This window comes from Protopterus annectens, chromosome 16.part0 (assembly GCF_019279795.1).
Source record: "Protopterus annectens isolate FY-2018-M chromosome 16.part0, PAN1.0, whole genome shotgun sequence".
NCBI classification, from domain to species: Eukaryota; Metazoa; Chordata; order Ceratodontiformes; family Protopteridae; genus Protopterus; species Protopterus annectens.
In genome coordinates, this window is record NC_056750.1 from 774,052,848 (window position 1) to 774,070,913 (window position 18,066).

The 18,066-nt window shown below is 43.0% G+C and overlaps 1 protein-coding gene across 1 annotated transcript in view; it reads right to left on the bottom strand.

Moving 5' to 3' along the window:
* ANAPC2 (anaphase promoting complex subunit 2) overlaps positions 1 to 18,066 on the bottom strand; it is a 1,102,972-nt gene that overhangs the window by 141,750 nt on the left and 943,156 nt on the right. The window contains 1 exon segment of the mRNA XM_044058339.1: positions 3,830 to 3,959. Coding sequence (XP_043914274.1) covers positions 3,830 to 3,959 — 130 coding nt within the window.

Here is an 18,066-nt window from a genome sequence, read left to right on the forward strand (position 1 = left end):
CTGCTTCCCACGATTTCTATAAAAGGGGCCAGGGACTGGAGGGATATTTCATATAGTACTTGAGCATGGGAGACAGAAAAATCTTTAACTCCCTAAATACATTTGCCTGTCTCAAACTTTCTTCAAAACGTCAGCAGAAGAACCAAATAGAACATCTGTCAAGGAGAGCATTTAAAATTTTTATCTTCACATCTTCAGCAAAGTCTGAGACCTGAGGCAAGCATACCTGCACGTAACAGATCCAGTGGCCACTGGTTGAAAAAACAGCACCTGCAGCATCACAAGAACATTTTAATCAACATTTGGTGACTGAACAACTTAAGAAAAGTTAGAGAGGACCTAGCTTCTGAAGACAATAGATTTGTCAACAACCTAGTTGTTTCAGCAAAAGATGCAAGACGGTACTTTACTATTTGAGCTTGACTGTTAATCTTTCTAAAAGTAACAGTAGAAGTAGATGCCTTCTTACTCAACCAATCAAAGGCTCTTATCTTTATTTGAAGTGATTGGGTCTGAACAGTAAGAAGGTTAGCTCCAACTTACTTACCTAAATAAATGCCACACGCTTGTGAAAGGTATTTGTGTGTCTGTGGCACCTTGCAAAGCCAATCTGGCTTCTTAGGAGCAGAAGGTTGACTGTCTGGTGAAGCACCAGCTGTATTAAAAGCACACAGCACCCTACTACAAGGAGAACTGCTGAAGGCATACTATTATCAGATTTGAAAAGCTCAAAATACCTTCTTTTGGGTGTCAAAATTTTCACTTTCCTCCCACTAGAAGAGATCCCTCATCTTAGCAATACCGCATGCAAATGAAATTTCCTCTACAGGAGAATCAGAGAAAATATTCTCAACAGAATCTGACTCTAGAGAAGCAGGAAAGATACCAGAGAGGCATGATCTAAAATCAGTCTCTTCCAAATCAGACTGGAATTCAATGCCAAAGAAAGATGTAGATCTCTTCCATTTCAGAGATGGTGAAGACACAGACTTAACTGCTGGAATGCTGTCCAGTTAAAAGTTTTTTTTTTGTTTTTTTTAAATACACTTGTATGTTGATCGGGTATTCTTTACAAACAAGATAAACAAGCACTTTTACTGTTTATCAAGGACAACTAGATGTGTTATATGAAGTTAAACAACTAGATTATCCACTGTTATATTTACATATTTTTAATATTGTGTTCTACATGAACAAAACCAGTTTCATTTACCCTTAATTTGTCGTTAGTTGAGCGTTTGTGGTGAAGGTCATGGGAATCAGAAGCAGTACACTTTCTTTAAATGGCAAGCATTAATTCTCACAACTTTAAAAATGTGCAGAACCATTTCCTGTTTTGTTTGAGTAACTCCTTGTGTCAATACTTTTTATGAGGGCAATAGTACAAAAGCTCATAGCAGTGTTCTTAAATATTAAACCAAGTCAATAAATTGTTTACAGAACTGGAACTGAGTTTGGCGATTTCCTTCATTTTAGTGCCTTGTGTTCAATCTGCACACTTGTGTTGGTTACCAGTTTGTTGCGTGTGCATTCGCCTATTGTCTTGGATTACACTTAAGCAAAAATACCAGTCCTCTTTAGATTCCCTACAAGATGGAATACACGGGGAGTAGCACTTTTTTTTTTGGAACTTCTTTGGCATTTATAAAGACAAATCAGAATCAGACATATGAGGGTGAGTCTTGGAACCGTCCAATCACAGAACTGGCAAACATGGCCCTTCTCAGATGAAAGTCCACATCTGGCCTTGGAGGATGTGCTAGCCTCTCGACCCTTAGTGACATCTCTCAGGATATCACCCCGAGGGTCTGGAAAGCAGGACAGGATTGTCCAAGAACTCCAAAAGGACCAATGTGAATACATCCATTGAAGGATGGCATACAGAAGGGGATGGAGCAGACGCTGCAGTCATCTCTGGAAGTCGCTCTCTTTCAGAACTGTTGGGGGGGGGGCAACTTCTGAGGTTCTAGCATCAGGCTCTATCTCCAGTTTGTTTAAAGCAGTCAGTCTCTGGATCTCAAGGAAAATACTGAGGGAAGGTAGCCTAGGAACAGCAAAGACTATTTGCTCCTCTTTATCCACCCCCAATCAAAAAAGGCAAGCTGAGTTGCTGTCTGCAAGGAATTAACACTTCCCTATTATTCTAGACATAAGATACCATAACTTTTCTCACAAAAAGAGGAAGCAGTCCCCCCAGTGGGGTACTTAACTGTGAAAAGTTAGATTCTCATGAAGACTGCAGAATAACATAAGATGCACCGAATACAATATCTAACTGAAATCTTCAACGGCAGTAAGGTTCTAAGTTTTTGCTCCCATATGTCTGTTTTTATACTGAGATTCTCTTGGACCTCCTTGAACTTACAGTGCATGATGGAGGAATGCAAAAGCTTTGGCAATATGGGGCAGATGTCCAATCCTTGACAGGATACATCCTTATAGCTTTATGCTACTGCAACAGTAATGTAATGAACATCCTAAGAATTCAGTACCACGGTTTAATTTTTCTATAAAGGGTGGCCACGGAGGTGCAGCGGATAAGTGTTGCCACCTCACAGCAAGAGGTTCTCTGGTTCGATTCTCGGCTAGGCTGCCTTCTGTGCGGAATCTGCATGTCCTCCCTGTGGTCGCATGGGTTTCCTCTGGGTGCTCCGGTTTCCTCCCACATCCCAAAGACATGCTGTAGGTAGATTGGCCACTCTAAATTGGCCCTAGGCATGAGTGCATGCATGTGTGTGCCTTCTGTGGAAGGTTGGGCACCGGGCTGGCAACTCGACACTGCACAACTTAATTGCCAATCATGAGCAGACAGATTTAATTTTTCTATAAACATAGATTTTTTCATCTGTTCCTTCCACAGACAAAAATACTGTCAATAAATGCACATGCAGTGCAATTCTATCTAATCATTTTGATTGAAATATATACTTCCCAGTGGGCCAAAAAAAGTTGGCAAAAGTGGGGGCCATAAACAGCCCCAATAGGTACTCCTGCCACCTGCTGGAAAATTAATTGCAAATGTTTTTCCAGGATTTATTGAAGTTATAAGTATTAAGCCAATTCTAAAGGCAAAAAAGTTAACTATTGGAGGAGTATATTTTAAAGAAATTATAAATTTAATTATATAATGCGTGTATTTTAAATTGACTGAATAAAAGTTAACTGAATATCGTTCAAAAGGTCTGAGTGTATGTTGTTCACTTATTTTTGTGCTGCCTGTTTTTGTTAGAAATATGGTTCCCTGTTAGAAAGTCGAACTGATGTTCATAACAGAGAGCCCAAAACAGTGAAATGACACAATATGCAAGTGCTTTAACACCAAGGATGAAAAGACTGCAGCAGTGCAAGTGGGTGACTGCGCAAGAATGCAGTACAGCTGGGTTTGGAGTTTGCCCACTCCCACCTGCAGTGTGATCTCAAAGTTGTTTTATATAATTAGCAGGAGGTGTGAGGGGGATTTGGGGGGGCTTACTTCCCTGCAAAACCATAAATGCTCAATGTTTGGTGTGCTGGTGTTATGGCAATTCAGTACTGTGCCATTTTGCTGTTTTGGCATGCTGTTATGAATGATGTTCTGAAAATATGACATTCTAACACAGATCCATATTATACATGTACGTATGTACACACGCACATATATACATACACACACACACACACACACAATAATGATTCCAAAGAATCTATATTTTATAAAGAAGCATATACACACACACACAATACATGCACACATATACAAACAATTATATGTCAACCCCTCCATCTCACCTGAAAATTTTATGCAGCCAGTTCAAGTTGTTGTGGAAAATAAATAAAAGCACTTCCTTACTTTTATTCTGAAACTGAAGGATAATTGCAGCATGCACTGGTGAAACAGAAAGATTCACAGTTCGATCAGACAGCTCCACATCAAGCCGTACCAGTCCGAGGTGGGGCTTCCAGTTCAGTGTTCTCATAGCCTACAAACAGAAACGTGTTAAAAAATACATCATCAAAGTCAAAAACCTTCCTGCTTTCATTACATTTAGACACACTTATTTTTCTGTGGCAGATATGCATTTTATTTCACTCACAGGTTGCAGTCTATTCCACTGACTGCCATTTTATTGGACTGGGACAGGTTGTCAAAACTGCTTCCCATATCCAAGGTCTAGGAAGGGAATGAGAGGAAAGGACCACAGCTGCCCTCAAAACTGATGCATTAGTCTGAAGGCAGCATTTGATGAGTTGTCCTACATTAAGAAATTGCCCTCAATAAAACAAACTTAAGGGAGCAATTTCAGTGAGCTGTCCGTCTCAAAGAAATTGCCCTCAATAAAATAAAACTGACCTAAGCCCTCCTAACCTGACCCAAACTGGTATCTCAGTCCCATCCATGTTCTACTCCATCATACCAATCATTTAAGCATCCTATAACGACTGAACTATCATCAGTCAAACATTCCTTTGGGTCTCCTGTGAAACAAACATTAAGTTTACACCTTTCAGGCATTAGACCATTTTTTTTTTTAATTTCTATAAAATAATATTCATTAATCATCATTACTTACTCTATCACTCATTTCCTGCTTAGTTGCTTTAAACGTTACCACAAATATTTTTAGCACCTCACTGCAAAAAGTCATATGCCTCTTCTTTTTGCATCCTTCCAGCTGGTGACACTCATATCTATCAGCATATTATTCCATAATAGTTTTATCATACCCAAGTATACAACTGCTTCACCAATATAACCATGTCAGCCCACAGCCATCTAAGCCTGCTATTTACATTATTAAGTAAGAACAACAAAGCTCATGGTATACACCTTGCCCGTGATAGCCAATGGTACAGGCACGAAATCAAAACCTGCTGTCACCAAATTATGTACTGGAAGGATGGGATTTGAATCAGGCTGCTGCTGCCAGAAAATGGCAGGTGCAGCTGTAACAGAATCTAAATCCACTGGCACCTATTAAGCATGAAAGTTCTAACTGACCAAAACAGCTTAAGGTAAAATAAGCACTACTGTCTTGGATTATGACTTACACCTGCCACATAAAAAAAAACTTTACACCATCAGCTAAAGAAAAAGTTATCATTAAATCTCCAGAATTTTACCACCTGACTCTGAGCCTGGTGCTTCCTAGTAAATTCTTATAAAGAATAACAAATTAAACAAATACTTTTACATACATAGTATAACATTTTCCTGTAGGGGGTTCTTCATACCACTCCAGTGACAGCACCCTCATAATGTGAGCATGTCAGTGTGTCAATGGCAGTTCAGTTATTTAACTAGAAATATTTTGCTGAATGCACTTTGATGACACTGGGAATGGTTTACCTTTGAATTGACATACGCCTTGTGTCCAACGTGCATAACGCCTCAAGTATGCTGCAAAAAAACAACAATGCCGATTCACCATGTGTTTGAATCGCAAATAAGCAAATGTTTTTTTGCCAAACACATGGATCAAATGTCGAAACTGCTTTCCAGCAAATCATTTTCGACATTTGATCCTTTGAAGTTCTCCGTATTTTGGTAATACGGGTCGCACAAGAGGACGATCGCACATATCATGTGCGACAAAATGAAGCGAAACCATTGGGAATTCCCTTTTCTCTACTGCTGTGCAACCAAGGACAAGATATATTTAAATTTCTGGATATGGAAAGGGCTTACCTCCCCTCGCAAAAAACTTAAGTTTTCACAAAAGTGTTTTTGGCAAAACATTTTTGGTTAGCATGCATTCAGTAGACCTGATGTCTAATCTGATACCAAGCTCCCAGTTACTAAACACTATTCCAAAGAACCAGTACATTAATTTATAACAGCTTATAGCCAGTCTGCCTCTAAAAGTGTCAATAACACTCTCACAAATACTGTTCACTAATATAACATGTTATCAGCCACAGCTTTTAAAAATGAAGAAACGAAAAAATATTTACTATTAAAAAAAAGAAATAATTACACTTAAGACAATACTGCACTTGCACAGGGAAAATAAAATGTTTCATATATATATATATATATATATACATATATATATATATACATATACACTAAGAAAATAAAACTAACTGCATCTGTTGCTGTTATTTTCAATTAGTCACAAGTAGCTGAATAAAGCCTCAAAATGAAACTGAAGTACAACTTAGCCTGTGATCCAGAAATCATTGGTTTAACATTCTCCACATTAGAGTTTCCTTAAAAATAAATAAAAGTTCACGACAGAGAGACAGCAGCTCTGGTTCACTATATTCCACAAAGTTAGTTTTCAAAACCAAGCAATGCATTTTATTTATATAATTTTATTTATTCTTTGTTGATTGGGTTAGTCCACTAGGTTAGCAGCCTCTTTCAGAGGAGACCAGACCAGAGTTGGTACTTGTACTACTAGGGAAAATTTGGCCAGTGCACTGTGAAACGTCCCCTACTCGTTGTCTTTGCGAGTACATCCCCATTTTGCAGGAGCACTTCTTATTTCCATTCGAGGCGCAGAAGCTGCACGGAGAAATAGTGAAGCAGATGGAAACAGGAGGAGGAGGAGATGATGGAGGAGTGAGAGAAATGGTGGAGAAAGCAAATATCGAGACTGAAGTGTGTGAGCAGGATTCTGAGATGATGATTCAAAGAAATTTGGTTGTTGGAGACGAGTTGGCAAATGATAGATCCAGTTGGGAGGGTTGCAGGATTATTTGCTTAAAGAAAGAGTGGTGCAGAATGAGCCAGAAAATGAAGGAACTGTTTCCTGGAGATACATTAGAGAGAAAAATACAACAGCAGGATGATGCAGAGATAATCCTGAAGAATAGTGGTGACATGGAAAAAAACATATGCAGAAAAAGCAAAAGGAAGACAGAAGAAAATGTATGTGTTAAGAATTCAAAGTAAAGAAGACAAAGAAATGGAACGGTATGAAGTGTGGGACAATTTTAATAGTTCCTTTGGGTGGAAAAGCACATGAAATGAGGTAACAGCATTTATTCTTATTAACAGAGACATTTTCTGACATTATACTTGAGTCTTTTTCAATGAAAAATTTTCTTGGAAAATATAAAAAAAGAAAGATTGTAACCCATGGAATCTTTATGTGATAAAAGCATTTATAACAGGGACACAAAGAAAAAACGTACAATTTCAAACACAGGTGGAAAGAGGCATTGACAGGATATTTGAAAACATTACGTAAAGAAAGTACAGCTGTGTACACTTAGCATAAATGTAGATGTACGAGTGTATTTACTGTTGCAATCATCACTTGTGGGTTATCCCTGCTGGGTAGCCCTCGGCTGGCCCGAATACCAAAGTAAAGAGTATCCCTCCTGGGTCAGCTGCAGGTCGCTTGAGACAGACATCAGGTCGTCAGGGCTGTAAAGGGAGGCAGTCGATGCCATTACATCAGATTTTCTTGCTCCCAACCTATAACAGCCCTGCCCAGAAGACCTGAGGAAGGCCAGCCTGGGGCTAGCCAATAGGTATAATAAGATATGAAGGAAACAAAAAGGGGGAAGGAGACAGTGAAATAGGACTGCGACAGTGAATACGCTCGAACATCTACATTTATGGTAAGTGTACACAAAGTACAGTTGTGTAGACCTACCATTAAATGTAGATGTTCAAGTGTCTTCACTGTTGCAGTCATGACTGTAGGGTTCTCCCCTGCCGGCAGGCAGCCCTCGGTCGGCCAGAATCCCAAAGTCTGGGTCCAGTGTCGGTTGTTCAACCATGCTCCCTGACGTCAGAGCGCCAGGAGTATAAAGCTGACAGCCGACGCCATCTTCTCCAGTTTTTCTTGCCCTAGATGTCAGGAGTCCCAAAATGAAAAAGGTCCCATAACCTTTGCAAATACACCTCAGAAGAATGGTGAAAAAAGGAAATACACAAAAGTAAAAATAAGAGGGGCAGGAGGAGGAGCAGACTGCAACAGTGAAGACACTCGAACATCTACATTTATGGTAGGTATACACAACTGTACTATGTTCATCGTGTTTCACTGTTGCAGTCATGACTGTAGGGCAGAATCCCAAAGCTGAAAGAAAGGGAGGTGGTCATAAAGAGGAAGGGGCGGCTAAAAGGCCCTGCAAGACTGCAGAGGCAAAGCCTGCCCTAGACTTAGAGTAGAGAGGTAGATTGTAGTGCTTAGAAAAAGTATGCATTGAACTCCAAGTTGCAGCTTCTAAAATGTCCTTGGTAGGAACTTCCCTGAGGAAGGCCACAGAAGTGGCAGCAGCTCTGGTGGAATGAGTCCGTATACCCCCCTGGGATTTGCTTTCCATGGTGAGAATAACAAAATCTGATTCCATGAGCGATCCATTTAGAAATGGTCTGTTTTGAAATTGCTTTACCTTGAGAACTTGAAGCATAAGAAAACAATTGTTCTGATTTTCTGATGTCCTTGGTTCTGTTCAGGTAAAACATAGTTGTCTGTGTACATCCAAGGAATGTAAGATCCTTTCCCCTTTATTTTGAGGAGTGGGGAAAAAGGTTGGCAAGTGGATAGTTTGATTTAAAGCCACTTTGGAAACCACCTTAGGCATGAAGGTAGGATTTGTCCTCGGAGATACCCTGTCTTGATGAAAAATAATATAAGGTTCCACAGCCATAAGAGCTTGTAACTCTGAAACTCTCCTGGCAGAGGTTAGGGCTAACAGGATAGCTGTCTTCCAAGATAAAAACTTGATGTCAGAAGAGGCAGCAGGCTCAAAAGGAGGCAAGGTTAGTTTTTCCAAAACATAGTTGAGATCCCAAGCAGGAATGGGAGGAGATTTAGGGGGTCTTAAGTTCTTAGCTCCTCTGAGAAACTGTCTCATGAGCTGGTGGGAAAAGATTGGAGGGTCCGTATTATAATGAGCAGAAATAGCAGAGGCATGTATTTTAATGGAAGAAAAAGAGAGACCCTTATGCAAGAGATCTGTCAAGTAAAGTAAAATTAAAGTAATGTTAGGAAGAAGAGGATCAGAATCCTGAGCCTGCATCCAGGAACAAAATCTTTTCCATTTTCCTGCATAAGATTTTCTAGTGCTAGGATGGATGGCTTCTAAAATGACATCCACAACCTGCTTGGGCAGTAAAGAAGAAATCAAAGGCCCTGGATTAACCAGGCCACCAGGCTGAGAGTTCTGACATGAGAGTGTAGAACCTGACCCTGATGCTGGGACAGAAGGTTCGGAGACGGAGGTAAAACCCAAGGGGGCGCCAGACATAGTTTTTTTTTAGAGTTGGATACCAAAACTGCCGAGGCCAATTTGGAGCCAGCAAGATTATCATCTTGGGCTTGTCCTGTTTTATCTTCAATAAAACCCGTGGAAGAAGAGGAAGTGGCGGAAAAGCATATACCGAGAGGTTCCTCCAACTGAATGACAGGGCATCCACTTTCCAAGCTTCTCTGTGGAAAGTCCTGGTGCAAAAAATCTGTAGTTGATGATTCAGATGGAATGCAAAGAGGTCTATGTGAGGACATCCCCAGACTGCTGTTATCATCCTGAATATTTTGGTGTCCAGCATCCACTCGTGTGGATCTGAAAGGTTTCTGCTCAGACTGTCTGCCAGGAGGTTTTGTTTCCCTGGTAGAAACTGAGCTTGAGGATCCAGATTGCAAGCTAGAGCTGTGTTCCATAGATCCATGGCTAGTCTGCATAGGGGGTAGGAATGAGATCCCCCTTGCTTGTTTATTGTACCACATTAACTGTGGTGTTGTGTCCGTATTAGTAGTTGTCCTGGCTGTAAAAGATTCCTGAAGGCCAATAAAGCTTTCTGAACGGCTAACATTTCCTTTAAGTTGATATGCAGGTGCTTCTGATCCTTTGTCCAAAGGTCCTGCAGACAATTGCCCTGAAAATGGGCTCCCCAAGCATAATCCGAGGCGTCCATTGTTAGAATCTGAGTGGCAGGAGGCAGACGAAAGGGTTTCCCCTTGTTTAGAGCACAAGCCCTGGACCACCAAAGAAATTCCTTTTGAAGGCAAGGAAGGACGGAGATCAGTATGTCTAAACTGTGGCAATGCCGAGACCATACACTTTTTAGGTACCACTGTATTTTCCTCATGTGTAGTCTTGCATATGGTATGAAAAGGATGCAGGAGGCCATGTAACCCAAAGCCTGCAGGAATTTCCTTGCAGATAGTTGAGTTAGAGTTGCCAAGGTTTTGAAAGTTGAAGCCAGCTGTAATTGTTTTTTGGATGTCAGAAATGCTATCTGGGTTGTAGTGTTTAGAAGTGCATCCAGAAAAGTTCTGTTGAGATGGTGTCAAATTTGACTTTTTTATGTTTACAGAGAATCTCAGGAACTTGAGGTTCTGTACAAATTCTAGATGCTGGAGTAAGACATCCTTGCTGTCTGCCTGAATTAGACAATCGTCCAGATAAGGGTAAATTTGAATTCCCTTGAGTCTGCAGTAAGCTACTACTGGAGCCAGGCATTTGGTGAAGACCCTGGGCGCAGTAGACTATCCAAAGGGCAGCACAGAGAATTGAAAGTGCCTCGATCCAGCCTTGAACCTGAAGTATTTTCTGCGATCCTGCCTGATGGGAATGTGTAAATATGCCTCCTTTAAATCCAAAGTTACCATCCATGCATCTTTGGACAGCATTGGAAGTAGCTGCTGTAGAGTAAGCATCTTGAATTTTGGAATCTCTAGAAAGGTGTTCAAGACCGACAGATCCAGAATGGGTCTCCCATGAGTTTTGCTTCCTTGGGACTAGAAAGAGCCTTGAGTAAAAACCTTTTCCCATCTCTGAAAAAGGAACCAGTTCTATGGCATTCATAGCCAAAAGAGTTTCCACCTGGTTTAAGGCCTCCGTCCATTGATGTTTTGGAAGGTCTGGCCATCCGCTTGGCCTTGGCAAGGAATGAAAATGGAATTTGTAACCTCTTAAAATCACATCCAAAACCCATTTGTCTTGGGTTATTTGAGTCCAATTTTGATAAAAAAGAGAGTTTTCTTATGAGAAGGGCTTCCAGGCAAGAAGTTCCTGTAGCCCAACAGAGGGAGTCATAGAGTTTGTTTCCTTTGAGATTGTGACCTGTCCTCTCCTCCCCTAGGAGTGGAAGCAGTCCACTGTCTTGGTCTATAAGCAGCTTGTGTTTGAGGCCTCCCTCTGGAGCGTCTATATCTACCCCTCTGAGGCCTGTCTGAAGTGGGAAAGGACCAATTTTTTGAAGGCCAATTCTTGCTAAATCTAGGTGGCTGTACTTGTAAGAAATCTTTAACTGTTTGCATGGATTTCACCTTATCCTCCATCTTTTTAATCACCTCTTCAGCTTTTGATCCAAACAAAACATTATGCTGAACAGGAGCATCCAATAATTTAGCCTTTACTTGTTCAGGTAAATTTTGTTCCTTTAGCCATGCATGTCTTCTAATGACTGTGCCAGAGGCCGCAGCCCTACAAGAAGCCTCCAAGGCATCAAATCCACAGTGTAAACCATGCTTCCCAACCTGTTCAGTGGCATGCAAGAAGTCATGTAACTCCTTATCATCTGCACAGGCAGAAATGGAAGTAAGCTTTTGTTTTAAGACAGACAAGAGAAATTGCTGGTATTTTAGCATATGAAACTGACAGTTTAGAGCCCTAATGGACAAAGTAGCAGAAGTGTACACCTTTTTGCCCCATCTTTCTAAGGATCGAGAATCCTTTTCAGTAGGAATGGGATTTTTGGCAGAAGCGGCTTTAACTCCCTTAGGACCCTGAGAAATGGTTTCAGGGTCAGCAGCAGGGTTCTTGTATAAAAACTGATGGGAATCAGGAACCCTGTAATACCTATCAGGCTTAACAGGAGCAGGAGGAAGAGAGTCAGGGGTTAAGTTAGCCTCCGAAAAGGCATCATCCACAATATCCAAAACAGGAGGAATAGCCAGGGGTCTATGTTGGGGAAGAAGAAGAAAATCCCTCGGTCTTTTCTTGGATTCCAAATACTCCTGTCCTTCCCAGTGGAAATGTTCCCTCATTTCATGCAAAGTTTCCCCAAAAGAGAAATCCTCAGGGGGAGAAGCTGAAGGAATGGATTCTTCAGCATCAGAATCCTCATAAGGAGGGAAAGAATATTCCTGATCAGAAGAAACTGAGGAAACAGAAGCCTGATCAGAGGAATCATAATAAACATCCTGCCTTGGCCTTTTGTCTGGAGGGGGATGAGAACCCCTAATCATAGTAAGTAAATCCTCCGCCATCTTGAGTAACTGTTTCTGTGACTTGGGAGCCAGATCAGAAGAGGCCTGTGTTGAAGTCTTTGATTTAGAAGGAGTCTTTGCCTTTGTCTTTGCCTTTACTAGTAGCTGAGTAGGCCTGAAAACCTCTTCAGAAGCCGGTACCTGCACAGCGGCTCCGGACCCATCCGAAGGAGCATTGTCCGGAGGTCCTGCAACAGAAATATTTAAAGGCCTGGTTGGCTCCTCATGAGAGTCCGTTTCGGCCGTCGGTTCTGAAATGACCGATGAAAGGGGCTGCAAAAGCGCCTCACTGACAACGGCCGAACCTGAAGCTGGCTCCGCATGTGCGCTATCATCAGATTTGGACCTCGGAGGCCTGTCTTTATCCTTGCGACGTTTGTGAACTCCGGTAGCTGGAACCATATCTGACGACATTTTGTAGTTAAAGTGCCTACCGAAGTAATGAAATGCAAAATCGTACCTTCGCTTAATTGTATGTTGATTGAATCTAGCACAAAACCGACAACTAGCTACGTCGTGGTCAGGGCCTAAGCAAGGAATACAGTAAGAATGAAAATCCTTATGAGGTATTTGCTTCCCACATGAAATATAATTATTAACTTTTTCTGACATCGGAGTGGAGCAAGAAAAAAGTTTCCCCAACGGGATACTTAGCTTTGAGTGGAGAAGAAAGTCTTCGGACCTAAGTATATAGAAATATTCGTCAGGAGTCAACCGACCGGCACTTGCGAACTGCTATCACCGCACAGCAAGAATGACTGGAGAAGATGGCGTCGGCTGTCAGCTTTATACTCCTGGCACTCTGACATCAGGGAGAATGGTTGAACAACCGACGCCGGACCCAGACTTTGGGATTCTGGCCGACTGAGGGCTGCCTGCCGGCAAGGTAGATCCCTACAGTCATGACTGCAACAGTGAAACACGATGAACATCTGTACTATGTTCTTCGTGTTTCACTGTTGCAGTCATCACTTGAGGGAAAATTGCCAAAGCTGCAAGGCAGAGTGGAAGGAAGGGAAGGATTCTAAGAAAAGGCTTGCACTGCTTTAAGTGGAAGCCACAATGCCTTGCAGGACTGCTGAAGCAAAGTCTGCCCAGGATCTGGAGTCAAGAGGCAGCTGGTAGTGTTTTGGGAAGGTGTGAACAGATGTCAAAGTGGCAGCTTCTAAAATACCCTTGGTAAGTATGCCTCTGATGAAGGCAGTGGAGGTTGATGCTGCCCTAGTAGAATGGCTTCGGACAGGATTGGGAGGTATTTTCCCATGGGAGGAGTAGCAGAAATGGATGCAGTGAGATATTCATTTAGAAATGGTCTGCTTGTATATAAAAGTTTCCCCTCTGCCCCAAGGGAGAAGCTGACCAGCAGCTGGTCAGTCTTTCTGAAAGACTTGGTCCTATCCAGATAGTATCCAAGTTGTCTGTGCACATCTAATGTATGTGGGATCCTCCCCCCACCCATTCTGAGGGTTTGGAAAGAAGATAGGGAGATGGATAGCTTGATTAAGGGTCACATCAGATACCACCCTTAGGCATGAAGGAAGGATTGGTTCTGTCTGCACGGAAGATAATAAAAGGTTCAATGGCCATGACGGCCTGCAGCTCGGAAACCCTCCTGGCTGAGTTTATGGCTAGCAAGAAGGCAGTCTTCCAAGAGAGGTGCTTCATAGCTGCTGAAGCAGCTGGCTCAAAAGGAGGTAGTCAATTTTTCCAGTACATAGTTCTGGTCCCATGCAGGAGTAGATCGTCTTCTAGGTGGTCTGATTTGTGACACCCCTCTAAGGAATTGCTTTAAGAGGGTGGGAGAACATAGGCTATTCTGTAGGGCAATGGGCAGCCATAGCTGAAGCATGAATTTTTATTGAGGAGTATGATAATCCCTTTTGCAGGAGCTCCGCCAGGTAATCTAGAACCAAGATGAGAGTGGCATGGGAGCTGCTTGCTCCCTTAGCTTGGCACCATGCAGAAAATCTTTTCCATTTTGTGGAGTAGGATCTCCGGGTGCTGCTTGCTCAAAGGTGGCCTGATATCCATCTCTGGGGTATAAGCTAAGTGGATAGGCTGTTTGTAGATTTGGATGCAGTACTGACCCTTTTTCTTTGGTTAGCAGTTTTTTCTGTGAGAGGCAGGCTCATGGGAAGCTCCTTGGTCAGGCTGAGGAGCTAGGGATAGCAGTGTTGCCTGGGCCAGTTCGGGGAAATGAGGATAGCTCTTGGCCCTTTCTCCTTGATCTTTAGAGGTACCCTGGAAATCATTGGCAAGGGAGGGAAGGCGTACACAAACATGTTGCCCAAATAGAAAGGGACAGCATCCATCTTCCAAGCTCCTGGGTGGAACGCCCTGGTGCAGAACCTGGTTAATTGTTTGTTTTGCATGGATGCAAAGAGGTCTAACTCTGGTGTCCCCCAGAGGTGAGTAATTGAGAGGAAGGTTTCCTTTTGCAGCTGCCATTCATGGGGGTCCAGAACACGTCTGCTAGGGTGCTGTGTTCCACTGGGATGTACTGGGCTATCAGATGTAGCCCCAACAATGAGGCTGTCTGCCAGATTAGCATGGCTAAATGACAAAGGGGGTAGGCCTGAGTTCCCCCTGCTTGTTGATATACCACATGAAAGTGGTGTTGTCTGTTTTGATTAAGAGCATTCCTGGTCTGAGATGGGCCTTGAAAGCTGTTACAGCCCTGTGCACCACCATTTCCTTCAGGTTGATGTGGAGAGCTAAATCCCTCTGAACCCAGGTGCCCTGGGTGAACATGTCCCCTAAATGAGCCCCCCAGGCCATATATGAGGTATCTGTGGTGATGATCTGGCCTTGGGGGAGGGTGATAAATGTAGACCCCTGTTCATGGTACAGACATCTGCCCACCATAAGAGATCCCTCAAACAGGAAATAAGAGGTAGCTGTAGTTCCACTGACTGAGAATGTTGACACCATAGGCTTCGTAGATGCCATTTAATCTTTCGCATGTGCAGCCTGGCCAAGGACACCAACAGGATGCAGGATGCCATGTACCCTAGTGCTTGCAGAACTTCCTGGCTGTGAGGTGTGTCCTGTGAGCTTACTGGGACAAGCAAAGTGGAAGAAAGCTCTGCTTTTCTGGAGACAGGAAGGCTCTTTGGGTGGATGTGTCCAGGTCCCAAGAAAGGGGTCTATACAAAGTTGAAAGGTAAAAAGAGCGAACGCTCTTATCGAACACAAACTCAAAAGCACTAAGCATCGAACACACGGAACAGTGATTTTTTTCCCCAGGGAAAGCTGGACCGTTTTTTGGATTTTGCCATTTCCTCCAATGTAGTGCGATCTCAGAGTTGGTATATTTAAGTAGGGGATGGGGGTGTGTGGTGGGGGAAGCCCCCACTTTATTTTATGTTTGGATTTTTTTGTTGTGCTTGGATTTTTTTGTTTTGTTTTTTTTTTTTTTGCGGAGCAGCGATTTTTTTTCCCCTGGGAAAAAAAAAATCTCTGTTCTTTGTGTTTGATATTTAGTGCTTTCAGGTTTTAGTGTTCACTAAAACAGCGTTCGCTCTTTTTACCTTTCAACTTTGTAATACAGACCCCCCAATAAAAGTTATCCGTCTTGGGGGGTCTCAGCTGGGATTTTCCTTGTTGATGGTAAATCCCAGAGAGATTAGAAGGGCTTGGACAAAAGTGAGATCCTGCAGGAGTTTTTCTTTGCTGTCTGCCTGGATGAGGCAGTCATCCAGATAGGGGTAAATCTATATGTTCTTCTGTCTGCAAAAAGCAATGACAGGAGCCAGACATTTGGTGAAGTCTCTGGGAGCAGTAGATGAGCCAAAGGGCAGAGCAGAGAATCAAATGTGCTCTGAGCCTGCTCTGAAGCACAGGAAGCTCCTGCAGGATTCCCTTATGGGGATATGGAGGTAGGCATCTTTTAAATCTAGGGTCACTAGCTAAGCATTTGGTGTTGCATTGGCAAAAGTTTTTGGAGTGTTAGCATCTTGAATTTTGGCACCAGGAGGGACAGGTTGAATTTGGATAGGTCTAGGATAGGGCACCAGGTGTCCTCTTTTCTGGGTACTAGGAGTAACCTTGAATCAAATACTTTTCCCACTTGTTTCTCTGGTACTGGCTCCACTGCCCACTGAGCACAGAGTTTTTGAATTTGGCAGGGGGCCTCTGTTCTCTGATTGGCTGGTATATCTGGATAATCTGAGAAGCTTGGGCTCTCTTTGAAAGAGAATTTGTATCCTTGGGATATGATTTTTTTGGACCCACTGATTTGGTGTGATGGTTTGCCACCTAAGAATAGGGATAACCTTCCTCCTAGTTGGGGGATGAGGAGTGGGGGCAGAGGGGAAGTCACTGCGAGTCCTTGGAGTAAGGAGTCGACTTTGAACTCCCTTGCCTAAGAGTGGTGGAGGTCCACTGTCTAAGCCTCTGCTGGCTTTGGTGCTGTTGCATGGAGGGCCTATCTTTGTGTCCTTTTCTTTCCACAGTTTTGGTTGGGCAGGAAAGGACCACTGGTTGGTGGGAAAGTTCCTACTAAACCAGTGGGGGTGAGGTGGGGTGAGGTTTGAACCTGTAGGAAAGACTTTGAATGTCTGCATGGACTTGGCCTTATCCTCCATTTTCTTGATCACCTCCTCTGCTTTAGGGCCGAACAGTTGTTCCCTGTCTAAGGGGGCGTCCAGAAGTTTTGATTTTGTGTGATCAGGCAAAGGTTGCTCCCTCAACCATGCACATCTCTTGATGACTGATCCAGAAATAGCAGCCCTGCTAGAGGCTTCTAGAGCATCAAATCCACAATGATGGGAATATTTTGCCACTTGAGAGCTGGAGTGTATCAGATCTCCTAGTTCTCTGGTAGCAGCACTGTCTGGTAAAGAGGACATTTTCTGCTTTAATAATTCCAGCATGTTCTGCTGATTTTAGCATATGGAACTGGCAGTTGAGGGCTGTAATTGCTAGGGTAGCCGAGGTGTAGACCTTTTATCCCCATCGGTCCAAGGTCCTGTTCTCTTTGTCAGAGGGTATTGGGTTTTTTGAGGAAATGGCCCTAGCCCCCCTTGGGTTCTTGAGTGATGACCTCTGAGTCAGCTGCTGGGTTCTTATAGATTCATAGATCCATAGATTAGTACTAAGCTAACTGCCCTTGCAAGACATTTTAAGCCTAGCCAAGTATCCCTTGTGAGACTCAAACCCTGCACCTTGTGTTTGTAAGGCAAACACCTTAACCATTAGGCCACCCTCCCAACTACTTTTGGGTATCTGGCACCCTATAATATCTATCAGGCTTTCTGGGTGCAAGAGGGAGGGCATCATGAGTGAGGCCAGACTCCAGGAAGACATCCTCCACCACATCAAGAATAGGAGGGATGGCTAAAGGTTTGTACTGTGGTAAGTCCAGGAACTCTCAATCTCTTTGATCGGGGGTAGTCTTGAGCTTCCCAATGAAAATGCTCCCTAAGGGTATTTAAGGTCTCCCCAAAAGAGAGTTTCTCAGGAAAGGATGCAGAAGGAATGGATTCCTCAGCATCAGAATCCTTGAAGGCTGTTAGGGGCTGCTGTTCAGCATCTGAGTCCAGAAATACTGAATCCTCAGACTCTGGTTCTCAAAGCACTTCCAGAGAAAGGTCCCCTTTTCTCTTAGCTGGAGTAGGTTAAGTAGACTGGTTGCCTCTGATGAGAGTGATGAAATCCTCAGCCTTTCTAAGTAACTGCTGTGACTGAGCAGGTTGGGTGAGAGGTAGTGGTTGATTGGGCATAGAGGAATGAGTTTTCTTAGGAGTGGCCTCGTTTTTAGGCCTGGCCATCAGTTTTTGTCTTGCATCAGTTATCCTAAAGGCCTTCTCGGAAGCCAGCGCCTGCAAAGCGGCTCCAGACACAACCCGCGGGGCTGACTACCAACATTTCAGAAAAAAGAGCCTGATCCATCTGCATTGTAGACTCCAAA